General features: G+C 47.9%; 1 protein-coding gene across 3 annotated transcripts in view; it reads right to left on the bottom strand.

The window, feature by feature from the left end:
- Positions 1–27,344, bottom strand: part of Tshz2 (teashirt zinc finger homeobox 2) — a 429,311-nt gene that overhangs the window by 151,733 nt on the left and 250,234 nt on the right. Inside the window, exons 2-3 of one of the 3 annotated variants that reach the window (XM_050152863.1) lie at positions 19,972–23,032; positions 9,762–10,612 (exon numbers count right to left, since the gene is read on the bottom strand). In XM_050152863.1, coding sequence (XP_050008820.1) covers positions 19,980–23,032 — 3,053 coding nt within the window. In that variant the 3' untranslated portion in view covers positions 9,762–10,612; positions 19,972–19,979. Of the gene's footprint in view, positions 1–9,761; positions 10,613–19,971; positions 23,033–27,344 lie in introns of those variants that run through there. The other 2 variants (XM_050152864.1, XM_050152862.1) reach the window with 2 other exon arrangements.

Below are 27,344 nucleotides of genomic sequence, written 5' to 3'. Positions count from 1 at the left end.
GAACAGACCCATTGTTAGCCAAAAGGAATGTTCATTCAAAACAAAACCAAACCAACACTCTAAAGTTTGAACCAGGGTTGGTGGCTCACACCTGTACTCCCAGCACTTAGGAGGCGAAGGCAGGAGGATTTCTGTGAGTACAGGGCTAGCCTGGATGTACACAGTGAGTTCCTGTACAACCTGACCTGCAATGTGAGATATTATTTCAAACAAATAAATAAAAGGAATATTTTAATTTTATTTGCACTTCGATGAAAGATGAATCCAAACGGACACTGAAGAGATGACTCAGCAGTAAAGAGCACTTGCTGCTCTTGCAGAGGACCCAGGATAGGTTCCTAGCACCCACAGGGTGGCTCGCAATCATTTATAATCTCAGCTTCAGGGGATTCAGCGACCCCTTCTGACCTTCACAGGTACTGCAACACACACACACACACACACACACACACACACACACACACACACGGTACATAAACATACATGCAGGCAAAGACTCATACACATAAAACGAAAATAAATAACTAAAAAACTTAATCCAATTGTATCCCAGATCATCAGATAATGAACTTCTGGCTGACGAGACTTCATGAAATCAATGTCTACTGTCGGTGCTTGGTCTTGGGAGTGAGTGAGTGTTCGGTGATCAGGGTACTGCACTTGACTTTTAGCTCTGTTTCTCGTTTTATGGGGGCTCACATAATTTCTCAAGTCACAGTTTTGAGAACAGTTGGGGGTTGCTACAACCTCTCCACCCCTCATAGCAACATCCTAAAAGTCTGGGCAACATACGGGGCCACTAACTGTCTCTTGAGCCTCTGAGTAGCGTCAGGAAGCAAACCCTGGGACTGAATGGCAGTGCCGAGCCTCATGACAGACCTGGGATGTCTCTGCTCATTTCCTCCGCTGCCTTTCATATCACTGAACTGAAACGATCGGGCCTGTCAAGAGCAAGGGCCCGGATGAAAGGCCAGTGCATTAAGCTGTGGAATAATTGCCAGGTTCTGAGTGGCTGACATGAATCGTTTTACCAAAAGAAGACAATAGGTCTCTCTCTCCTCTCTCGCTCTCTCTCTCTCCTTCATTGCCAACACATAGGAGTGTTACAGGGATGGGGGTGGCGAGGTGGGAGAAAAAAAATCCCCACCAACAACAAGCTTTGCTAATTAAAAGTAATATCCCCCCCCCCTTTGGCAATTTGGTAACACAAAACAAGTGCTTGGGGGCCACAAGGGGGAAACACACAGAGACAGATAAGAAATGTTTTGTGTTCATCCAAGCAGAGCTATGTTAATACGTATTATCCCATTACGGTGCATCAACAAGAGGAGTCGGCTCACCAATGCAAGCAAGAAGCATACACTTATCATCATTTGATAACATGTTTAATGACAGATTGACGGGCGATTTGCAAATGTGAACTGGCGTCAGCTCTGCTAAGTTCAGCTCCTGCCGCCGCCTCTGCTAGGCCAGCATATTTATGTGCATAATTTGATTTCTCAGCCACACTGTTAGTACATTTTTAATATTAAGCATGCACGAACAGACAGCCGAACTTAAGTTGCGCTGATGGTTGGAGTTCATTAGACTGAAAAAGATGGGCACACGTGACGGAGACGGCGGCGGCGGAGGCGGCGGGCTCACACTGGAGAAGCGATGCTTAGTAAGCGCTGGGTCCATCCGCGCCAGCCTCAGCTTCGCGTCTCCTGGAAGCTGCAGAGCTCTGTTGAAGGGAGGGAGAGGTAGCGGAAGGAGAAAGCCCCTCGCCCAGAATGTGTTGGTCGGGAACTTCACGTGAAGTGTGGAGGAATGGCAGGGCCGGTTGGTTGCTTTCTGAAATGCAACCTCCTTTCACCCAAACCCTTCAGCACTGTCTGGATCTCTTTTGCCCATTAGAGGTTCTCGCAGGGGAGCAGGTGGGAACCATACCTACTCATTCCTCATGAACCTGCCCAACTGCCCAGGACACAACCATTTCACTTGCCCTCTGTGGAGGCTCGGCTCGAGGTGAGGCTCACTGGTGCGGTTTCAGAGTTCCAGCAAGATTGGATTCTGCCCTATCACTGAGCATTTGTGCAACCGTCATCTAGGTCCACTTCCATTACCTTATCTGTAAAATGGGCTCAAAAATCTCCCCCACATCGGGGCGTGGTGTAGATCCAAGAAGTTAAAAAGGAAAAGCCCTGAGCAGCAGAGTTTGCACAAATGCAAGATGTCACACATGCATCTTAAATGACCGGATCCACTGAAGAGCTACAGACGCTACATCTCAAAACCATTTCTGAAAAGACGTTTAAAAAAAAAAAAGTAATCATGCATCATCACTCCTGGCCTAGACAGTGTTTCAGATGTGTTAGACTTACTAGGGACTTAGGACTTCTGCACGCACTCTGCCTTCCACACAGACCTTAACTCGGTGGACAAGTTTTCATTATTCAGGATTTGAAAACAAAACAAAACTGCTTCATTGGAAAGGTCCCTAGTGATCCCTCATCTAAGCTTACCTTCTCCCTCGGTTCCATGGCCTTGGACTCCCAACACTGACAGTATGGTCTTGGATCGCCACCCAACAACCCAGCAGCTCCATTAAGCCTCTGGCGCTCTCTCTCGCTCATCTTTGAGCGTTGTGCATGTGTACATAGCCTGCACTAAAGAATGCATCTGCTGACTGGACAGTGGGGAAGAAGAGGAAACAGGGCAAGAGGTACAGCCTTGGGCAGAACACTTGCCTAGCACGCAGAAGTTTCTAGGCCCAAGTTCGATTTCCACGGAGGAAGAAAATGAAGGACAAATTGCATAGATGTGCACACACATTTATTATGGTGTGCACAGCCCAGGGCAGAGCGTGGTGGACTCTGTTTAGATGATGCTGGGTGATTTGAGCCACATTTTAAAATTCTTAATCCCAGGGTGGTGGGGACATATTTCATGCTCGAGCTGGCATTTATTGCCTCTGGTATTAATTTGCTTGCTCTGCCACATGGTGTCACGGGAAGTCACTCCTGGCTCTCAGCTATAATTTCTGATGTAAAGCGACCAGCTTTAGGAACCTGTTATAAAACACCTTGTGTTTGAGTGGCTACAGAAGAAGGAGGGCTACAGTGCACGTGGTTTCAATGAAGGCCCTCATGTCACCAGGTTTTTGTGGTGTTTATGACAGGCTCGGAGTCCTGTGCATGAGGTCTTCAAGAACTTCCTGGTTATGCCGGAAAGGAAGGGAAGTCATGACGTGGGCTTGAGCCATCCTGCCCAGTTTAGCGACACTGCTTTAAGATCTGTACTTGCATGCTGAAGTGCTCCAACCAGTTGCTTCTGTTAGTTTTCACCTTGTCTTTGAACCTGTCTGTTGTTCTGTCCTTGGCAAAGACATGCGGGTTGTCCTGGAGATCCTAAGGCACTATTTAAGTTCTGGTTGAACCAAGACAGGGGTTTCATCTGGATCCACCACGAGAGGGGAGAAACAGGGCAGACACTGAGAACCACAGGGGCAAGGCCATACATATGGGGATACAGGAGGTGTGTGTGTGTGTGTGTGTGTGTGTGTGTGTGTGTGCAGTGTCTGAGGGAGAACACACCATTGAGCCCACCATTTCTCCTTTATCCATGGGAGCCTGTTCCACAACAGACCTCTGCTTTTAATGAAGCAAACTCATCTTAAATGAGAGAAAGGTGTGCATCGAGTTCGCCGGGCAGCAACAGTTCACAAAGTTTTGTGTGTACGCTCTGTGTTTTGCTTATCAAAATCTCTTGTGTTCAAGTGTCTTCAAACCACCCAGCTTTACCAGTAAAACAACGGAGCTCCTCTTGTTGACTTTTACCCTCGGTCAAATGCTGTGACAGCCTGGTCCAGCCCTGGGCGTGTGCCCCGTCAGTTCACCAGCTCCTATGGAAAGAACGGCTGTTTGCTGAGCACGCCAATCAGACGTGGACTCAGCACTTAGTGGACCTATTAGAGGACCTCCCAGGAAAGAGATGCCCTATAGTGGGAGAACAGGAAGCAGGGGGCAGTGTCAATCCTGTGGATCCCAGACGAAAATTGGTCTGCTCCAAAGATGGGATACCAGGGTCATTTGGTGAGAAATGCCCATGACTCCAACTTTCCTGGTCAAAGCTTAACCAGGGTCAGCTTCCCACTCTCCTGTCAGTGGCTTGTCGTTCTGATTCACCAAATTTGAATCTTCAAGCCCTCTTCCTTCTCCTCTCTTGTCACTCTCCATCGCTTCGTTCGTTGTCCTAGATGACACTTATACAATGCCTTCCCATGCTGTCCAAACACACACTGGGGCTGGGATGGATGCAGCGGCCACATTTAGGTTTTCCTATATCTCCCTCCTCCTCTAGTCCACCTGGCGAGCACAACCGGTGGTTTAAAGACCACAACTCAAAGCGCATACCGTAACTAGCAGATCTACTGCAGCATGGGTGTTTGCTCTGTCCTAGGCATTTCAAAATTAATCTCCTGTTTCCTTTCTAGTCACCCCATTCATTTAAAAACATCTGCCTTCATCCAGCATCACTGAACTTCCTGTGGGAAACCAGAAATGAAGCTCTTTGGGTGGACCACACAGTCTTGCCAGAATTACCCAATTCACCACTGTGTTGTAGAAGCAGGTGTAAATGGTCTGCAAAGGACCTAGATGCCAACAGGCCCCAAGACTACTGGGATAACTACAAGGCTAACGGGATAACTACAAGACTAATGGGATAGCTATAAGAGCAAACTGTTCGGTCTGCTCCCAATGGGTCAGGTACAGATTCTAACGTAGTGGTTTTCAGTCGGGCATGGTGCCACACTCTGTAAGCCCAGCATGGGGAGACAGACATTCGAGGCACTCCTCCCATTCAAGGCCAACCTGGTCTATGGAACCTGGACTGAAATGGAGGTAGTGCACCCCACATACCCCCCACAGACATGTGCATACATGTAATCGAAGCAGATGGTTCTGGGAGAAACAGAAGAGGCAGTTGCCTCTGTGATAAACCCCCCTGGCTCTGTGAAAACTCAGGCAATTCATGATTCGGGGATTGCAAGCTCCTCTCTTAAAAATTCCCCCACCCTTCCTGATCCCCTCTTCTTTTGGTACCTTGCTGTTGTTCCCAGTGAAGGCCCCTTGGTCACAGACGGCAAGGTGCTTCCGGAGATTTATAGGTAATCGCTGGTATTCAGTTATAATTCCCTATTTAAGATCTTGAAAAGAGCCCGTAAGGCTCACCATGAGGGCCTCTCTACCATGATATATATAATTTGAAAATTAGCCGGAGGACAGAGGGGGATGTGTGCTTTGACCTGGTAACCCGGAGTCTCAGAGGTCACAGCTTGATAAGGTGAGCCGGAGGAACTCACTGAGTGCTTAAGCAAATGCTTTCTGGGAGTTCTGCGGGTGCCTCCAGTTCACCCAGGCTTGTCAAAGTGCGAGACCACAAATGGTATATTGCTAGGAGGGTCTTTCCCCCCATTGTTAGGGACACTCTTGGATCCTTGACATAGACGTTTCCCGTTAAACTGTTTAAATCACTCTATCGGGAAGCAAGCAGAGCAGAAAAGAACTGCGATTTCTGGCCAAGACCAAGTAGCCTTGAATGAGTAAGACCAAAAAGAGCTTCTGGGGACACTGGGAGACCCAAGGCCATGTTGGTTCTGCATTGAAAAGCAGTCTGAGGACTTTGGACAGCAGTATGTACCGTGACTACCTGGAGGGAACGGATGTGGTGAAGATAAAGAAGGGGCAGGCACAGAGAAATCCTGCCTTGGGGAAGGAAAGATGGGACACATGTTTGTCTGGTAGACTGCAGAGGCTCTTGGGTGCTTACACTGTGTCAACCCTCTATGACCTTGCGACCTCGCCACCATTCCCTGGCTTGTTTCAGCGTCAAGCTGCTACAATTACGGATCTCTCATGTGTTGACATTTGACACCCGCATCAGCTTTCCTGGGATCCACAGAACTCTGCCGCCAAACTGAGTCATTAGGGGATATTTCAGCTGTCATGGGCATGCTGCAAAGGACATTAAATCATTCCGCGAGAAACAGTGTGTGACTCCAGTTCAGCTCGCAAGGAAATCTCCATCCCTTCCCCACCCCAAACTGGGACTCTCTGGCCGTGGTGTTCAAAGGATGGAGGCAGACAGAGAAAGAGGGGTTCAATTAGGATGGAAACTAGGGAGGCAGCACCCAGAGACCTCTCATTTGTACTTTGAAGTTCCCCGGGAGGCAGAAGAGGAGTGTGTTCCTTTGATTACCATGAACTCTTCTGGTCCAGGGCCAGGAAAGGTGTGATTGGACCTGGGCTGGTCCCTGAAAATGGAGAGAGCCCCTCTGTATCCTGGTTCTCAAATCTGCTCTCATCTCAGATGAGGATGCCATGGGGTTGATCCCCTCTGCTGCTGTCTCTGATTTGCTGTCCCCCCCCCCCCCAGACTCCTGTGTGTTCTGCACGACCTGCAAGTCCTTATACGCTTCTTCCCACGGGCTGTGGCTTCCACGCCATCAGTGCAACCCAAGGCTCTGAAATTGCCTTGCCAGCCCCTATCCACCTCTCATTGCTGTCTTGTGCCTGTTTTAACTCTTCTCACCCATCCCACACATTATCCATGGTAAACTTTGAAGAAAGAAAGAAGATTGGGTCTTCCTTAACATCACGAGTGGTTGTCTGTGGAATCAGGGGGGGGTCCAAAGTTCTCCATGCAGCTCTGACTTGTCCCATAGCTCCCCAAATCCTATACCACCCAAAGACTATGCCCTCCGAAGCCTATGTCCCCCGAAGTCTATGCCCCCCGAAGCCTATGCCACCTGGACTGCATCACCCTGTTCTTTTTTCCTTGTCCAGGATGCTCGATCCCCAATCCGCCACATGCTCGACTCCTAGTCAGCTTCCTTCCTTTGCCGCACTGGCTCGTGTCTAAAGCATCCTCGCTCAGTTCCTTGTCCTGTCCTTTTTTTCCTCAGTGTCTCCTAAGTGCCCTGAAATGGTCACTTATTTATGTGCTCAATAAGTGTTAGTTATTAGTGTTCTTATCACCTGATGGTCCCTTGATTCGAATGCAAGGCTTCATTTCTTCCTTTCTCCTCTCTCTCCCTCCTTCTCTTCCTCACTCCTTTCCTTCACCCTCCCTTACCTTCCTTCTTCCCTTCTTCGCTCTCTCCCTTCCTCCCCCTCTTTCTCCCTTTCTTTATCCATCCCATCCTTTATCTTTCCCTCCATTTTCTCCCCCCTTCCTTCTCCCTTCCCTCTATTGTCCATCTTCCCCTCCTTCCCTCCTTCCCTTCTTCCTTTTGGTCCTACTGTGTTTCTGGCCTCAGAAGCTGGCATTTCCCTCCAAGTCTGATCCAGAAAGACATTTCTTAACCCAGATGTACAAACCTCATGGCAGAGCATCAGTCTCCTGGACAAATAACTTATATGGTGTTCTGGAAATGTTTGTCCCTTCCTCATGCTGTACTGGGCTCTTCAGAGCCCGAGGACACCTTCACCGGACAACTATTGTGTGCAGGGTGCTACACTGAATGTCTTACACCTTTGTCTGTCAATCTGTCTGTAGAGGACATTGTTCATTTTACGCATGAGTGGTGTCAAAAGGATACTATGTTCGCCTCCTAGAGAGCCCCACGCCCTCTCTTCCACCCTTCCTTCCTGTTTTTATAGGGTAGTCTGGATTCTTACAAATACCATCCTGAGCCATCCTGGCACATGCCCTGCCCTAGGCTTCAATGAAAGTGTGTGTGTGGGGCGGGGCATGAGAGGTAGACCGAGGCTCAGGCAAGCATCTACTACAGCGCTCACTCCCAGTCCCACGTCCAGCTTCAAGGAAACCCTGCTCTGCTGTTTGAACAAAGCAAAACCCAGATGAACATCTGCCTCTATGGGACCAAGAAAACATGTAGTCAACAGCTAGGAGCCATCTTTCCAGATCCAGCCTTGCTTCTCATCTCCTAACTCGGTGTCTACTCTGTGACAGTGCCGAGCACAGGTTAGCGCTTGCTGGGGTCTATCTTCTGTGTGAGCACAGGTTAGCTCTTGGTGGGCTCTATTCTGTGTGAGCACAGGTTAGCTCTTGGTAGGGTCTGTCTCCTGTGTGTGCTGAGAACATGTTGTGACCTATAAGTTTGGCCTTTGTATAGTCACATGACAGGAGGAGCATGTGTATTCTAGAGGTGACCATGGACATGGCTGCTCAAGGTCCTCAGGAAGCAAGCAGAGAGCCAGCCCAATGTTCCAGTTTCTTGACTCTGTGCTCTTTCCCCCGACCTAGCTGGCCTACAGTTCCTGCTGAGGATTCTAGTCAGCAAGAATCCCACCTCCTGAGATGGCTGGCGGGCTCTCCTCTCCATGCATAGAGCCCTCCTGTTTGCCATCCTCTTCTGACCGAGGGATGGAGCGATATTGATTGGTTCTTCAACTTCTAAGGCAGAGCAAAGATGATCAAACAGGGACCCATCACCATGGTTACAGCACCCAAGAGAATCCAAAGGAAGGCAGCAAAGGGGTAAAGTGAAGGCCCCAGCAAATAAGTGGGAAGAAAGCAGCCACAAGCAATTAGACAGGACACAGCCCTCTGGTGAGCAAAAATAGAATTATTTGACTGTGAAATCGAGTAATGTAGCATTGAAAATAACATAACCTGAAACATATTTTTTTTTCTCATCGATGAAAAAAAAATGCCAATACCAGATAAAGCCAAGAATACCTAGAGACCTAATCTGCTACAGACCTAGAACGGTAGAAAGTTGTCTGTGCCATACATCTGGGCTTTGGAGGGTTTTCAATATTCTTCCCACCCTGTTCGCTTCTCCCCTGAGAGTAACAGGCATGTGTATACCACACACTTCTGTGTAGTAAGCTCTTGAGAGAATTTGACCAAGAAGAGAAAGATTGTAACTCTGGTCCATCCTTGATTAGGATCCTTCATGTCCTACCTGTTTAGTCTTACCACAAATACATCATGTCTATCTCACCATAGCTACCATCACCATAGCTACCATCACCCTCATCCGCTCATCATTGTACCCCTCTGGGGTCTGTTTCATCCCCTGGAGTCTGGTGTCGTCATAGTTATATCCTTAGAGAGTTTAACAGAAAGACTGAGGCTGTGCACACACGGACCCTACCACACCACACTCCTCACTTGGCCTTTGGTAAGTCAGGGCTGGGCTCTATAATTCACATCAACTTTGCTGGTGAAGGGCTGTCCTGGGAGCTCCATTTTCAGGGTCCAAGGACAGAGTAGGTCCCATGTATGGTGAGGTGGTGTCCATGAAAGGGAAACACAGGGGCTTCTCATGTGTTCCAACACACACACACACACACACACACACACACACACACACACACACACACTGAGTATCAGGAATCCCTGGACATCTCCATGGAATCCTTTATAGGTAGACTTCACTGTGCCCAGGGTTTTACCTTATTCTTACTTCTTAAAGAGCAATTTCTGTTTCTTCAAAGTTAAATTTGTGAATGATCTTAGAGTCTCTATGTATTCCTCAGAGATCATTTAAATGTATGTCAGCTCTTTTTGTTAAAGAAAGCACCAAAAGAAGAGGTGTGTATTACCTGCTGTTACCGACAAAGCCACGGATTCAAAACGAGGTTCAGTGAATGCGAGTCCTCCATCAATGTCAATGGAAATAAGGACAGCAGTGACACCAAATGCAGTGCCAGGCATGGTTCTCTGCACTAGTGTCACCACATTTGATCAGTGTCATCTGATAATCAACACCACCACCAACACGATCTCATCGATATCCTCCTTCTCCTCCACCACTGTCACCATCACAATAGTCATCTTATCACACTTGGTTTCGCCAACATCATCTTTATCATCTCATCTATCAACATCATCATCATCCCATCAGTTTTTCATCACATTCATATCATTATAGTCATCATCACCATCATCATAATCTCATCAACATCATCATTACCATTATAGCAATACTATTAATGTCTTATCAATACTAAAGTTCATCACTATCACCATCATCAATACAAATATATCATGTCTGTCTAATCGTAGTTGCCATCACCATCATCTGCTCATCATTGCTATCAACACCATCATTCCAGGTGCCTCTCATCTTCATCGCTATCACCATCACCACCACAAACATTTTATTATGTCAACATCAGCATAATCATTTTTAATATCTTCTTCCTCATGTAACCACCGTCACCATACAGATATCGTAACTTTCATTGCTATCACGATCACCATCATTGCCATATTCATTACCACCATCTTTTAGCAATGTCAACATCATACCAGTACCACCATAATCATACCAATATCATCACCACCACCACCACCATATCATATGAATATCAACAGATCTATATTGTCATCATACCAAAACTGTAAACCAGGCAGGCTACTGCCTTCAGTGTCTTGGTGTGATCTCCCATCTTCCTGGTGACCTCATCTGTCCTGGTGCTGCTTGGATGGTCTCAGCACAGAGGGATGCTTAGTGTATTTTCTGCCTCTATAGCACCGTAACTCCAGTGGGGAACTGCATTTGGTTTGTGGATATGATACGTGGGAAGTCCAAGGTGCCTCTGATGAGAGCTTGCATACTGGTGGCTCTGCTGTAATTGTCAGGAGCTATCACATCCTAGAAGACAGGGGAAATCAGACACATCTCCTTCCTTTTCTCATCTGGAGACAAAGGTCACAGGTAGCCTAGCCTGACCCTAAACTTATTATATAGCCAGTGGTGACCTTGAACTTCTTATCCTCCTGCCTCCACTTCTCCACTGTTGATATTGTAAATACACATCACCATGTCTGGCTTATATGGTGCCAGGAATGGAAGCCAGGGATTCAAGCTTGCTAGGCAAGCCCTCCACTCATGAGCTACGCCTTCAGTTTCTCAACTTTTCTTGTCAAGAGTGCACACTCAGCACAGTGGGCTCCCTCCCAGAATAACTGAAAGATACCATGATGTTGCCATTAACCCTAATCCTGTCTTGAGAGTCCCACCTCCCTGATACTGCTCAGTGGCAATTAAATTTCACCAAAACGTTTGGAGGTGACACTCAAGAGGCCTTTCCTGAGCTCCTGTAAAGCCTCTGGTGAGCCTGCATTATGACAGTGTCTGTCTGTCTGGCAAGCACCCGCACCTGGGACTTGCCTGTCCTGTCTGTGTCATGTTTGGGTTTTGAAGAGGACGGGACACATGGAGAGTGCTAGTGGGGGCAAACAGGAAGTGCTTGACTCTGGTGCCTGAGTGAACAAGGAGAGCTGCACGTGGTAGTCTATATGTACCTTAAAGCAACCCATCGAAGACCAGCGTCACTGCACAGGAGTCTGGCTGAGCCAAAGACCTTTGTATGCTGGTAAGAATACCGGTGGCTGGTAAGAGCTAAAGCTGGCATGAGTTTAGAGCTGGTGGGGGGACAGGGTATTTCTGGGCCTCCAGCTTTCAAGGCAGTGTTTGAGCACACCAGAACATTCCATTGTTTATAATAAGCATAACTGAGGTATAGCCACCCTATTTTATCTTAGTTATTTTATTTTTTAGCACGTTGTATGTTGTGATAATGTTGACAGTATTGAAGTGCATACAGTTTTTTTTTGGTGGTGGTGGTGTGTGTGTGTATGTGTGTGTTGTGTACTCTCTCACACATGCATGTTTCTGTAAGCAAATGTGGGTGTGGGTGTGCTGTGTGCACACGTGAGGGTTGGATGGCCTCCTCTCACCTCTCTGTCTAAGGCAGACTCTCTTTATCATTTGCTCAGTTGCCACACACACAGGGCAGCTGTCCACGGGCTCCTGGAGCATCTCCTGCTCCTGCCTCTCATCTCCTTACAGGAGCACGGGGGATTAAAGACACAGGCCACTGCCTCTGGCTTTACATGACTTCTGGGCATCAGACCCAGGTCCTTGCACTTTACCAGGCCAGTGCTTTACCCTCCAAGTCACTTCCGCAGCCCTTAACCACCCAGGACTAAAACATCAGCTCCTAAAGAGGTTACACACTTTAAAGCACAGAGCTCAGAAGCACCAAGGTGAAGTCGGGATGAGTGCAGGAGGCTGGTGCTGTGTTAACAGCCCTGAGGGGAGATTCCCCAGGGCCTGGCTTGGTGTTACAGCTTTGCCACCTACTTCTGTGGGTCTCGGGATTCCTGGAGCCCCTTCTCTGATGAGCCCGTGGTTTCTTATCTCCAAAAGGGGAGTGATATCTGCTTTACAGATGCACTGTGAGGACTGAACGATTATCATTGGCCCAGATATGTTAGGGACATTCTCATTGATTAAATATCATTGGGAGTAGAGCACGGGTACCATTTCACCAGCTGCACCCACAGTGGGGCTAGTGGCCTTATGGGAGAGAGATGAGAAGCAGGAGGAGGGTGTGGATGGTGGCAGGAGGAGCAAGTTGTCAAAGGACACTGGGTGATCATTTCAGCCCAGCGTGTTAGGAGTCTCTCCTGTCACTGCCCAAACCCCAGGAACTCTCCCGGCCAAGTCCTCGGCAAACCTGGCTGACTGGCCCCTTGAAAATCCTACTGCTTTGCTGTTTCAGGTGTGCAACCCACAGCTCTTTCACAGCTGGGAGTGGTGCATTGGTGCGGGAACTGGGGCTCTAGGGTCGAAGAGCTCGAAGGGACAAAGAACCTAGGAAATGGGACCTCTGGCCTCCTCTGTCTTGCCAAACTGGTAACTTGGAAGATCTGGTTTCTGAATCCCATATTCAGCCTGAAGAGTGTTCAAAACAATAACAACCAACCCAGAGCACGCTCATAAAACTCGTCAGTGTAAACATGCAATGCTTTCCCTCAAAGACAAGGGTTTTCTTGTTCCCATGTTAAGCTGTGGGGCTCGCTGTTTTAATTTGTCACCGTTGTGCCCTGCCTGCTGGACCTGTGTGCTTCCTTCTGGCTCTTGGGTGCTTGCGTTTGTCACTCCCTGATATTTTAGGACAAGCACGTAATTCTGACTATCTGTAGGTACTCCTGAGGCCTTGATCCTGAATGATACTTTCAAATCAGTTTGTGTTTATTTATGGCTGTGAGATGTGTGTGGGTAGAGGACGATTCCATGGTAAGTTCAAAGTCCATCGAAAAGATCTGGAATCCAAACACAGAGAGGTAAGCAGAAACAGGGTGTCTGTGAGTTCAAGACCAGCCTGGAATATATCACAAAAGATAGAAAATCGGAGAGATAAATGGCAATAGCATGCAGGTGGGGAGGGGGTGAACACATTCAAAGTGCGTGAAAATATTCTCGTGAAACTTATCACATGTACAATGATCTCCCCCTCCTCTCGTGTGTGCACACGCACACACACATCCTGGGAGTGTATCTCAGAGGTGGAGTTCTTATTTAGAATGTCCGAGGCTCTGAGTTCAATTCCCAGCGAGACAAGCTGACACACGCAGCCAACAGCTCACACATACTAACAGCTCCGGGTTCAGGAGCACCAGCACTTACAAGATAACAGAATTAGGAAATACCTTCGTTCACTCTTATAGCTAGAAGCCATGCAATCGGTCTGCTGGAGATACACTTCACTCTCGAATTATATCATGTGCCTACAAACTCTCACACACAGGCACATAAATGTTTTAGGCGGGGAGAAAAGCCACCCAACGATATCCCATGGACTCCTGGGATCCTGAGTGTGTATACGTCCTCTATCCGCAGAGTTTCCTGTCCCTTGGGGGTGTTGACTTCCCTCCTCCTTGCCTCCTACACCATTTACAAATGGATCTCCCACCAACTTCCACTCTTCCAGAGGAGAGTGGAGAAAAGTCCGCCGAGCGAGAGTGGATCCTCTTATTTTGGTAGCCCAGCGCATCCCGCATCCCCCTGGCCTACATATCATTTAACAAACTGCCCTGTGATTCTTGCGGGGCGTGGCGTCCCCACTGATTTAAAATCCCCGCATTGCTCCAACTGCATTGTTCTTCATCAAGTTGAGTCGTTTTTATGTGAAGTGTCAAGCTCCCTAACAAATCCCTCCTGCCAGACAAATCAAGTCCCTCGTCGGAGAGCCGCGGCTAAATAGTTTATAGCTTTAATCTGCTCACCGAGGTGTGCAGCCTATGACAGTAATTATAAATGCACGGAGAAATTATAGCTGAATGCCTTCACAGCATTAGGAGCTGTTTGATGAACAATCATGAGCGCCTGCTCATTTCCAACAATAGAGGGCAAGTTAGTGTCAATGCATTAGAGAGATCTCAGTTCTGCATGGCTTTTTCTCGCATTTACCACAGAATGTCACTTGTCTCCTATAAAAGTAGGGGAAAAAAAAGCATCGTGGAAAGCTTTAAACTTGATAGTTAAAAAAAAAAACAGACAAAGAGAGAAATGCAGAGGAAAACGGTTTATCATCGCGACTTGTATTTTTCTGTTTTGTTTTGCGGCAGGTTGCTTTAGAATGAGCTCGTGGAAGGTAACGGCCTGTTTACTTATGAGGGACCTTGAAAAAAAAATCCCTCCCCAAGCCTTTTTTTCCCCCTTAATGCTTTTATAGAGAAACACTTCGTTAAATGAAGGGCAAGTTCAAAATGATCTCTGAGAGCAGCCAGCCCCTGCAACTGTGTGTGTTGTGTCCCTCAGCCGGCATCCCCCCCTTCTTCGGGTGTCTTCCGAACCTAATGACGCAATTTACTCTTTATTTGCCCTCCTCGCTTTTGCAGAAAGACGTTTTTAATTTAGCTGAAGAATTACACAAATGTATTTTAAAGACATAAATCCATATAAAAAATATGAGCTAATTAAAACATTGCACTCCCTGTCGCTCATGGAGTTTCAATTTAGCAAAAGAAAAAAAAAAAAAAAAAAAAAAAAAGAAACCCAGAATCACGTCTGGTTAAATGAAAAGATGATAGTGATGGCAGACTGGGGTAAATTAAAAACAATGTTCATCTATATTAAAGCAGCGAATTACACACGTCAAGACTGAGCGTTCAGAAGTCCAAATGAGGGGGAAAGTGCAATGGGGCGACGTGCCCGGGGAGGTAAGGCAGATCACTCAAATGAAATGAAAAAAGAGAGTTAGAAAAGATTCTGCATCTGGTTCTTGCTACTTGAGAAGGACCAGGGCCTCCTGCAGGACCCTGCGGCCTGGGTTCTCATCTCCTCTCCACCGTGGCCAAACCACCCTTATCTTATGTTGTTCGCCTAAGATGAATTCCTGAGTGAAAATGATATATCCATAGGCCCATGTGGATTGGGGTAATGTCTTAGATACTCTATACAAATGCTTATCATACAACTGGAGGAATTAAGATGACAGGAAGGAGGAGGCCCGCTTTGCCCCACGGCTCATCCCTAGGTCCCCGTATTTCTGTGTAATATTTCTGTTTTGGTCAACATCTGACTCCGAGTATCGCGGTGGTTTCCTGAGATCCGGCACTCAGTGACACCAAGGCTGTCTGTGCTCATTCTGTGATGTCCACGCAATAGTGAAATTGCTTTAGGACACATTTCCCATAATGCATCTCTGCCCTTCGGCCATCGCGGTTCATTTGTTTACAGCTGGGGTTTCCCAGAAGCCTTGGGGAACCTTTGTTTTTGGCACACCTCTCCCCCTCATGTTCCAGCCTTTCCCCTGCATTGTCTGTCAGTCATGCAGGGGGCCCTCAGCTCAGGCGAGGAGGAGGAGCCAAGGGCAGAAGATAGCAGAGGAGCTTTGGATAGATGCGTGGTGCTTGAGGCTGGGGCTCCCACCTTCGCTGACTGCGTGTGTATGGAGGGACCTAGTCACTGAGGATTTCCTTTCTTCAAAATGAGGGTGCCGAGTGTAGCCACTCCTGACTCCTAGGAAGAGGCCAATAGCCGTGTTGTTACTACCACACTCAGAGGCTGACGTTTGCAAGGGGAACAGCTATCTGGCCATGAGTCAGTCAGCGGAGAGGACTGACGAGTCTAGGTGCTTCCAGCGAGGCTTCAGGACAGAGAAGGGCTATGCAGATTCTGCAGGACTTCCTTCTGTGGGCTGACTGAATACCAGGCCTTCTGCAAGGAGATCCCATGCACTTAGGCAATTCTCAAATCCTTCCTATTGGCAGGCTTTAATGTCCCCATCTTACAAATAAAACAGGGTTTAGCATGGTGGATGGGATGACATTGGAAGCCGGGCGGGGGGGGGGAAGACCTGAGCATCCACATCCTCCCCAGAATGAGTGCTCCTCATCTCTGTTACCCTGGGATGGGGAAAGGCCCATCCCCCCGCCCTGGTGCACTCCATTCAGCAGCTCCCCGTGAGTTGCTATCTGTATGCCTACCTCTGGCCTCCATGGCAGACCCTCGTTTTGGCCATTATTTTATTTCCTGGGATCACTACCATGTTTGCCGTGGGCCAATGGTCTTCTTGATTTGAGCTAATGCGTAAATGAAGGTCAGAGGTGGTGGGACTTTGGGGGATGCAGTACTGTGCCTGTGCCATTATTTCTTTGGCTCACCCACACTTCAGAGGACTGTTTGTGAGACTAGTGTGAAGGGATGCTTGTGAAGCCATTGCTACAAGTCCCGGCAGTTTGCTATTGTAATTGGTGTTCCTGCTGGCTCACGGCTAAGGCTATCACTAAATAGACTGGGGTGCAAGGTGAAACACGACCAGCATTTGCCGAGGGAGGAGGAATGGAAAGAAGGGACTTTCTTTAATGAACGGAGCAACAGTGTGTACCTCTTACAGGCCTTACTGACTCCAGCCTGTTCGGCTCTCCCTAGATTGGTATGTAATCTACGTGATTAATAAGGACAGAATTACAGGTTTCCATGTTAAAAAATGGATCTTGTGTAAACAACGACTTCTTTTTGAAGATAAAACTATGGTCCGCATGTTATTTGGGACACAGCTATACTCAGACTCCGTGATTTATCTGAAGGGCAAGTTCATCTGGATTAGACGTCCATCCTTCATCGTAGCTGGCAGCCTTCCATGCTTTTCGCCCTGAACATACATCCCCATCAAGCCATCCATAACAGGAGTGGCAGGTAGCTTGTTGGACGAGAATACATTTCTGCCAGCCAGCTCAAGGTTAGGTGTACTGTTAAATGCGTACACTATATTACGTGGTAATGACTATAATTTGAAGCCCTTATGCATTTGAGACTCAGTGATTTACTCTCTTTAATTTCGAGTCAAGAGCAAGAGACTTTTAAAGGCGTATACAAACATGTTCTATGATTGTTTTAGATAACTTGTGTCCTAAAAGAGGGGGTGCCCATTTTATACTTTCTAAGGAACCTTAAGTGAGCACTGACTTTGCTACTTGGCAGGGTGCTCAGAGGATTTAAGGCAGGCCCACGAGAGGAAAGAAGATTCAGGTTGGAATTCATGTTGTTTAGAAACACCTAGACATGATAAACTTGACTACCCCGTCATACCCTCACGTTTTCCCAAAATACCACATCATTTTCACACATTGCGCCGTCCTCCATATCAGCTAAGATCAGAATTCCAGATGACAGTAGAATCCTGTGGTCATTAAGACCGTCAAGCTTTTTTCTTTGATAATAAAGTTATAAAATTAAGAAAAAACAGCGGAAACAAACTATCGTAAGCATAAGCTCTAAGAAGTGGGCGGGGCTTCCGTGAACAGCTCCCCTGGAGTGCTCTTTCCAGATGAGCCAAGCTCCAAGACACCGTCTCGTCACCCATGGGGGCAAACACTTAATCAGACTAGAATGGTTTCCCTCAAACACAAATACACCGGCATCCACATTCTCTCTTCAACACATGTGAGACACTCCCATTGGACGGAATGACTCCAAACCTCTGACGTCAGCCCGGTCTGACGTCCCAGCACAGGGGTGAATGCACGAAGCCAGAGCCTTGCTACTCTCTGTAATGATCAATCTGTCCTAAATTAGAAGTATTTGTTCTTTACAAGTGTGGACAGATGCAAAAAGAGCGATCTTACCCATGTGGATTTGGATTTACAAGTAGCCTTTGTGTATATTCCCCGAATTATCGGTTGCTTTTCACGTCTCTAGTGCACGCTTCGGATTCTGACTCAGGCGGGATGAAACCCTCCTTTTGCCTCCCTTCTCCCTATTTCCATATCGCAGTTAAAAAATGATTACAGACCTAACAGGTGGAAAATTGGTCTTTATTATAGCACAAAATAAACATCACCTGTCTGTTCTCTTCACTGTGGTTCGGACCCACAGTTGTTAGATCGGAAACACACTTCTTGTCTCTAGGTACTTTACGTATGTCCACCTTTTTTTCTTTTTAAGGTCCAGAAGAGCATAGTGGCTAATTACATAAAAAGTTAAAATGTGATATGGCAAATAAATAGCATGAGGCAGAACCCCGAGCTCACGCGTGGGTTCGACAGATGCAGAACAGCGTTCCATTCAGTAAGGGAAGACGTACAATCATGCTTGGAAACCCGGAGATGAATCTGCCCGGAACATTTAATTTTCATGGCAAAAGCATGCAAACAACAGGGGTGGCCTTTCGCTGCAGCCCACCCAAATCAGAAGCATGGATGCCCACCCGGAGGGTGAGTCTCAAGTCAAGCATGTGTTTTCTTGTCTTTTGTCTTAACCGCCTCATACTCAGAACTTCTCTGCCCCTTGGCGGTGCACTCAGAGCCTTGCCGGATAAGGACCCTGCTCTACTGGGAACTCCCTTACCGCTCACACCTGCAAAGCTTGACCTGAACGCCCCCCCTCCACCCCTGTGTAAAGTAAATGCTTTGAAAATAGGGGGTGGTGGGGGTTCATACAATAGGCCATTACCAGCTTTCCAGACTTTACCATGAATGAGTTAAGAGCAATGCTGTGGGATATAAGCTGGGCTGGAAAAAGCAGAAGCTTTCGTTTATGTTGGGTCCTCGTGTTGGGGTGTAACCCCAGGCAGAGGTCAATCTAAATATGTATTGGGGTCCTTAGAGTGTGGGAGTGTCATGCTGGAGGGTAGAGAAAAGGAAGCTTAGGAGTCCCATGAGGGAGGGTTGTGGACATCCAGCCTTGCTTATGCTCAACAATTGCAAACAGCCTATGGTACTGATCTGCTAAGGCATCTGCCTTTGGTCTCCGTCCTTTCTCCTGGAGGTGACATAAGTAACTTGGTTACTGGTAACTATATAAGACATGAACTTCTATGATATATGGTACAAATTCTTTTCTTTTTGGCACTGGGACTTGAACCCAGAACCTTAGGCACACTGGGCAAGTGTTTTGCTACCTAACTGCCCCTCTAGCTCAATAAAAAATGACCTTGAAGCTGTGGGATGGATCCGATGTCCTTAACCATATGCGGGTTACAAGCTATCCATCTCTATACACAAAATAAACTCTCAGGGATGCTTTGCATCTGTCTGTTAACGGTGGACTCGACCCAGAGTTTATCCTAAAGAAAACCAAAAGGCGAGAGAGGAAGAAAAGCCTCCTCCATCCTCATCTCCCTGTTCCATAGAGAACAGTGCATCCCAACGCTTCCCCTTAAGGGGCACCTGCTCTTTTGTAGGAAAACGAATGTGGGAAAGAAACAGGCAAGGAGTGGAAAGGTACCATTGATAGAAGTTAGCTATATAATGTATTCCTTGCAAGGACCATAAAGATAACATTAAGCCATTCGTGAACTGAGTAAGCTATCTCTGTATATGATGGGCCCGAATAAGTCCTCCGTCTTCACTTGAGTGCTCACCTCTCCTCTCTCTATTAGCATTGCCATGAGAAGGCAGCCGGCAGAATGGAATCTAGTCCTCTTGGAGGTCGGGCCTTAGGATGCTAAGGGAATTGTGTGTCCCACAGCTCTGTAAGCAAACACGAGCCTCATCTCTTTCAGACGCATTCTATCTACTTCCCCACTAACCTGAAGGACATGGGGGAATGGCTGGGACCCACTCATGTTCTGTCTTTTGTAAAAAATTAAGTCTATGCCAGCAAACTATGGTCCTGCGTGGCCTCGGGAGACACCCTCTGCCTCTGAGCAGACCCATCTCCTCTGAGCATGCTCCTCACAAGGCCATGGTCACCATCACCTGGGAGCAAACCCGTACCTGCGGAACTATTCTTCATCCACGTCTGTTACAAACTGAGAATGGTGCTCGGGTGACTTGCTGTGCGTTTTGCTTAGGTGGAGTTTTACTGCGTGTTTGCTCACAAATGTCCGACTGCACAACTTACACTTGAATTTAGAGTCTGTGTCCTCTTCACCGGCTATTGTTTCCGGAGACCTCTGAGCCGACGACACCCGGGAGATCTCCTGCTCCGCCTTGCTTGGCTGGTCAGCCGCCATCCGCGTCATGTCCTTCATTTGGAAGCCCAGGTGAGACTCTAAGTGGCTGATGTAAGTAGAGGGGGTTCTGAACTGGGAGGCACAGTCACTGCAGTAAAAGATGGGGTGCCCTTTGTCCATGTTTTTCAGGAATTTTGTCCCCCCTGTTTTTCTAAGCTGATACTTGACATTGGCCAGCCAGTGGCTGATTGTGGTCATCGAGAGTCCCGTGAACTTTGAGATTTGCATCCGCTCCTGTGGGCCCAGGTCAGAGAGCAGATATTTGCCCTCCGATGTCTGGAAGAGGCTCGAGGCGAACTGCGCCTGAAGGATGAGCAGGTGCTGGGGGTTCCAGTTGGACTGCCTGCCCTTCCTCTTGTGCAAAGTCGAGACTTCGCCAGAAACATCCTCGAATCGCCTGACATCCATTTCCAGCTTCATGGGCGGGACCCTCGAGGGAGCAGCTGGCTTGGGGGTGGTGGCTTTGGGGAGGACCTTGACCATATCAGCAATGTCACAGAGAGCATGCTTCTGAGGTGGGGACGTGCAGGATTGTGCTTGCGAGGACTCGGCCCTCTTGCTTTTGGATTTGGTCAGGTCAATGGGCTGGTCACTGTTCTCAAACAGGTAGTGTCGGGATCCGCTGGCCGGCCTGGTGGAGGAGGGACTTAGGACCGGTTTGTCCACTGCGCTGAGACTAGACTTGTGGAACATAGAGATTGTGCTTGAGTTGGGGCTGGAGCAGGAAGGAGAGCGCAAAGGCTCAGTAGCTTTACCTAGGTGGTTGTTGAGGACAGACTGCAGCGCACTGAGCGGGTTGATGCAAGGCAGGGCCGGGGTGTGGTTAGCCGGTGCGCACCCGTTGCTCAGAGAAGATACAGGTTCTAATGGCTCTGGTTTCTCTTTCGGCAGCTTCTCTCCCTCCTTCGGGGGACAGGGCTCAGCCTTTCTGGATTCTGAGGGTGTTTCAATTTTGGAGAAAGACTCCCCCTCAGACTGGCTGAGAGATGTTGCCTCTTCACGGGGACTTTCCTTCCCGCACTCCTTTCCGACTTCGTCTTTGTCTTCTGTCTCCTTCTTAACTTGAGTGTACAGGGCCAGGTTTGTGGGCACAGGGCCAAGCGGCATGACTTTCCACTTGGGCGCGATGGGCCTTAGCTTGTTGGCGAGGTTGGGTCTGATTTGCAGTATCTGAGAGCCCATTGCCATGGGTGGCTTGGCACCCTCTGACAGCTGGTAGGCTGCGTGGATACTCGGGTATGCGCTCCAGCTGGGAGCACCGTTTTGGGCCTTGTTGATGGCTGTGGTTACAGTATTTTCCAGTGACTTTAAGATGTCCCCTCCACCCTTTGAGCCATCTTCCAAATCCTCCTCTCTCAGATACTGGTATTTTAAGGTGGGGTCGAGAGGTTTCTGTAGAGGGTCTTCGTATTCCTCGCCTTTCACCCCTTGCTCGTCTTCGTTGATCTCCTCCGCCTTCTCCTTCTTGCTCTCTTTCTTTAACTCGGTGCTAGAGGCCGTGCAGTCAGAGGCAGAGTTACTTGACGGCTTAGCGCCCAGAGACTCGCTGTTTGGGGTCTCGGACAGCGACTGCATTTTCTCCACGGCCAGCGGGTCCAACACCAGCTGCTTGCCTTTCTTGGAGGCAGAGCTGGTGACTTTGAGAAAGTGACCTGTGACCATCATGTGGGTGGTGAGCTGCTGCAAGGTGTCATGGGAACTGCCACACTCCATACACTTTAAGATCTGTGACTTGCAGGCCTCGAACTGCCAGGTGTAGCTGGCTCCGTTTTGGTAGCCGTAGCGGCTGTTGGAGGGCAGCTGCAAGTTGGTGTTTTTCTGGGAAGAAAACGATTCTGCCTGTGTCCCCGTGGTGGAGTCCGGGGAGCAAGGCCTGTTGATGTCGAAAACACGCTTCTTGGCTGGTGTGACCATTTTAGAGGAAATGGTTGGTACCGGTTCCTTCAAAGGCACTTTTTGGTAATGTTTTGTCTTTATCATGTGGACGCTCAGGTCTTGCAGGGAATCAAAGGAGTCGCCGCAAAACATGCATTTCAGAACCTTCTGCGCGTCCTCTTTGTCCATGTCCTGGAAGGCCCTTTTCCGGGGCTTTGAGTAGCTCGCGGGTCGGAGCTTATCTTTTTTGCGGTTGTCATCTTGATAGTGGCCTGTCTCATTCATGTGCACGGTCAGCTCCACCAGAGTGTCGTAGGCCGCGCTGCACTGTCTGCAGCGGAACCTGCTGGCCCCGGTGAACACCGAGCCGCACATCTTACTGCTCTGCCGGTACAGCTGCACAGAGCTGAATAGGCTGGGCTTAGAGACAGACCGGGAAGGCAAGTTCTGCTGGAGGCTTTTGGACAGGGCATCTTGGTGCCAATCAAAATCATTCTTGCTGCTGCCATTGCGGGTGTCACAATTCCGTCTCTCGCTGTTGGATAATTTGAAGCCAAGGCCCAGGCCTGACCAGTAGGAATCTGACAGGATATTGGCATAGACGGCTGTCATTTTATCCATGCAGTTATGGGGTTCGCTTGGAAGCTTGCGGTGAGCGTTTGCTTTCTTGTCCGAGACATCTCGGCCACAGATGCTCTTGATGTCTGACACCTGGTCACTGGCATCACTCAGAAGTGATTCATTTTCTGCGTCCTGGTTGGACAGGTGGCTCCCTGGCGAGTTCTGGCAGCTGAAGGAGCCTTTCTGCTCCGGGACTGTTTCTAGTTCCTCATCTGTCCCCGTGTCATTACTGCCCTGATGCTGAGCCACCGAACCACTGTCTTCCTCCTCCTCCTCTTCCTCCTTTATTTCCTCCTCTTCCTTCAGAACTTCCTCCTGGGCATAGCCTGCAAGAGATACAGAGAGATGAACTAAACGTAACGGCTCTCGGAGTCTGTCCCCGTGTCCCCATTTACCCAGGCTGAACTGAATAGCAATTTAATCTATACTTTCACCAGTCACAAGCTGGTAAAAAACAGAAGCAGGGAAAAAGACAAATGACACATTTTAATTTTGGAACAGGGCCTCACGTAGCCCGGGATGGCCTCAAATCTGTTATGTTGCAGGGTGTGAACCCTTGATCCTCTCGCCTCTAACTCCCCAGTGCTGGGATTACAAGTGGGCACCATCACACTCAGTTCCTGTGGTGCTGTGGATGGAACCCAGCTTTTACGCATGCTAGGCAAGCACTATGGCAACCGAGTACACCTCCAGACCCTAAAGGATGTCTTCCATGCCATCCATTGGCTGTTTCTTTTTAACTTGGCAAAACCACAATTCTCTATGCGTGGATACTATCACGAGTTAACCATTACGGGATCAAATATCATTCAGATACTCCTATAATGAGGCAGTGGCTAAATTCACGTGTGTGGCTGTCAGGAAATCTAGATCGAAATGCAAATTCTACCAGCATCGCAGCACAGGAGTGTGTTGGCTCCTAAGAAAGTTACCTTGGCCCTTGGCACATCACTGGCAAACAGTCCCAAGGCACTTGGAGCATCGGCATACATCCGTCTAAAGAGGAACCCGGATGCTTAGCCATTGTATCGTTGATAACCTGTGTCTTTCTGTTGTAACATTTTTATTTATAGAGAGTTGCTGGGAGAGAGACCACGGAGTATGCAAATACATTCTCCTACCAATGGCTGAAAAATTATGTAAGCTCAGCAAATACAATGATTTTAAAATAATGGGGAATGGTGTTGGAATGGGAGATTTGGGGGCTAGTCTATTACTCTCACATGGGTTTATGAAGACCTTCCCAGACACGGCTAAAAATACTCTCTCCATCTTGTTCCTGTAATTTCAAATGCACTGTGATTTGTGGGTACCCGTCACGAGGTGCCAATTATAGAGTTGATTTGTGGATGTAAAATGCTATTGGGGAATGCATGCTTTCCCTTCTCCGAGAGGACCGAGGGCAATAATTGCATAGGGAAAATGAAGGCACGAGAGAGAGGGTGCAAAAGAGAATTAATGGACAAATATCCATCAGGGCCGACGGGGAATGTGACTGTTTATGCCCATAGGTTCATTTTCTCCACCTGGCCTTTCAGAGGCACGCGGATAAACGGCAACCAAAGATGTCTCCATGCAAAAGAGACCCAGCTACAAATCTGCAGGGTTAGCATGGCCTTAACACAATGTTTCCCTCAGAAACATCACTCTCCCTCTTGATGGCAGGAAACAAACAAACAAAACAAAACACAAGCCCTAGACCAGGTTCTCTTCTTCCCATCCACCAAAACTCCAGCTTGGACGCGAGGTGTCTCTGCACTGAAGGCCACCAGAGAGAGTTCAAAGAGAAGGGCCTGAGGAAGGAGGGGTCTGTAGTCAGGGGTATCAAAGCTGTTGCTGTTGGTGAAGATGAAAAATTTTAATTGAGAAATTATTCTCCCCTGGCACCCAGGTAAATTACTACAAATGATTTTGGTGTGTGTATGTATGCATGCTTACATGTGTGTGGGCACATGTGAAGCCTCGTGTGGAGGTTAGAGATTGATGCAGGACCTCCCTCGGAGCCTCCCCTCCTTATTACAGAGTGAGGCAGGATCTCCCTCTCACGTGAGCCTAGAGCTGGCTCATTCAGCTAGTCTATCCATCTAACTTGCTCTGTGAGTCCCCTGTAGTTGCCTCCTGAATGCTGGGGTGATGGGCAGGCTGTCACGTCTGCCTGACATGTATGTGGTTGCTTGCTCACTAAACTCTGGTCCTCATGCGTATGCAGCGACCACCGAGCCATCTTTCCAGCCCCCGAGCATGTCCTTTCGTGTTTATTATCTAACATCCACATACAGTACGTGCTGTCATCTGTTTATTGTTTTAGAGGTCTGGAGACTGAGGCTTAAAAAAACAGAGAAAGTTGCAGACCCCGCAGGGTCCCCACAAAACCCAGTGCTGTTTGTCGAAAGAATTCATTATTTTGTGCAGGCCTTCCTTCTGCCGCCAACTTAATGAATAAGAAAATCTTCCCAGGGCAGCAGTGAAATTTGGTCGATCTTTAAGCAGCTAGAGGGAGGACTGTGGGAATGCTGAAGACAAGGGCCTATGGCTTTGAGGGCAGGCGTCCATAAAACAAGATAAAATGCAAAAGTTCAGTCTGGCCACGAGTTTTATGGTTGCATTTGTTATTTTATTGTTATTGGTGAGGTGCTTTTTTGCTTCCCCAGCAAACTGACAAGCAGATTTTTCATTAAATTGGTGTTGCTGGTCTCTAGTGCCAAAAATTGATTGGAAGAAAGGAAAACTATCCAATCCAGCCAAGCAACCATTAATAAATGGCCACTTCCTGCAGGAAAACTGCATTTTGAAACAACCGAATGCGCACATCAGACCAGACCCTCCCTGTGATTGACATCCTCTTCCATCAAGACAAACGTAAGCATTCTAAAGAGGTATTCCATGATTACGGTCAAGGAGAAAGTTCTTAATTATTAAAAAAATAAAAGTTTCCTGAGACATGAAAGATACTTCAAAAATCAGATACGTTTTAGCCATCCCATGTGGGCCACTTAGCTGCTGCTGTTTCTTTTGAGTGTCGCTTTGTAGCCCTAAGGGTGCTGTGAGCCCTCACAATCCTCCTGCCTCAGTGCTGGCGTTGTCGGCATGAGCCACCACTCTTGGCGAAATGATCTTACATTTGTGAGTGAAATCAGGCAAACTTTATAAAATAAACTCGGTCACTTTTGTAAAGGAAATGGGTGTTCTGATTCTGGGACAAATACCAAGAAAACAACATTATTCATGACTTCTCCAGGCTATAACATACTGCCACCATGCTTATGGGTAGTACGATCACAGAGAGAATGAAAAGCTTGCATGCATGCATGCATGTGCGCGCGCACACACACACACCCCTGCCAACTAATACGGTCATTTCCACCAGGGGACAAGAAGTAGTGTTCCTTCCCGTTTTTCCTTTTTTTTTTTTTGCCCCCTGCTGACATTTGGTGCTGAGCTTCCTAAAGACCCATCCAACCTCACAATCTACTTTGTCCTTCTAAATGGAGTCCCCAGAAGAAAAGTCGGAGACAGCACATTCCTCCCCCACAATCCAGATAAAATTTTCTGCTTAATTAGGCATTGACATGTTTACTATAACCTTTACAGCAGAGTAACTCGTGCTGAGAGACCCTTTTTGTCTGTTTGCCTCCGCAGAATAGACTAAATCTCATGCACCCGATAAAATAACACATTGAAAAGCCTCAGGAAAAAAAAAAAAAAAAAAGCGCCGGCGCACCTGTCAAAGGGAGTGTATCTTAACAATGGCTGAGGGTTCCAAGGAGTTTCTCGAAACCACATTTTAATATTAAACATTTAAAATTGTTCACTTGATCCAAGCGGTTCTGTTTGCCTCCGACAGCGGAGGTGAGCACGGAAAGGCAGCTAGAACCTGGGCGGCCGGGCGCGTAATGAAGCTCCGTCTCTCTCGCCGTCGATGGATTGTTTAATGAGTTGGGCATCATGTGCAAATCTGGCTATAAGCAGATGAGTGTCAAATTCATTCTTATGAACACTTGCTTAGCAAAAAGAGTGGCCACAATGCTGCCAAGGCAGGGGTGGTGGGTTGGGGTGGGGGGAGCGACACTCTGTAGGATCGTTTTGTTGATTTTTGGCTTGAAGATCAAACTAATTTTCTAATCCCACCAATTTTCTAATTCCACCCCTGGCCATTGTATGAATCTGGCCACAAAAAACCTTAGCTGCAGGACAGCGAGCAAATGAACCAACCCTGCCAGTTCTTTGTCTCAGTGACGGACTCGTGAGACCGGTTCCCTTCCATGCTTCCTCTGCTCAGATGGGCAGCTGTATTGTCCCCTAGGACAGGGTGATAGCCCCTCCCTCCTAATTATCCCAGCCCCCTAGAATGTTCTTCAGTTTTAGACAGATTCTCTGAATGCAACCCAGGCTGACTTTGAGCTTACAGTTCTCTTGTCTTAGTCTCTGGAGTTCTGGAATGACAGGTGTTCACTAGCTCTGTTGCTAGAACATTCTGTGCAAAACGGGTCAGGCCAGGAAGTTCCTGTTTTAACTCTGGCAAAGGGTTTGGTACACTTAACATGAAATGTAAACTCTGAGGGCTGACTATAGGAGCCAATCGGATTTGGTGTCTGGGCACCACCTGGCTCTACCCTCGGGCAGCCACACCCTCCATGC

The sequence above is a fragment of the Alexandromys fortis genome, unplaced genomic scaffold, assembly GCF_014885135.2.
Source record: "Alexandromys fortis isolate MF-2015 unplaced genomic scaffold, M_Fortis_MF-2015_v1.1 scaffold_81, whole genome shotgun sequence".
Lineage (NCBI taxonomy): Eukaryota > Metazoa > Chordata > Mammalia > Rodentia > Cricetidae > Alexandromys > Alexandromys fortis.
Note: the sequence above shows the minus strand (reverse complement) of the source record. Positions and strands in the feature narration are given on the sequence as shown.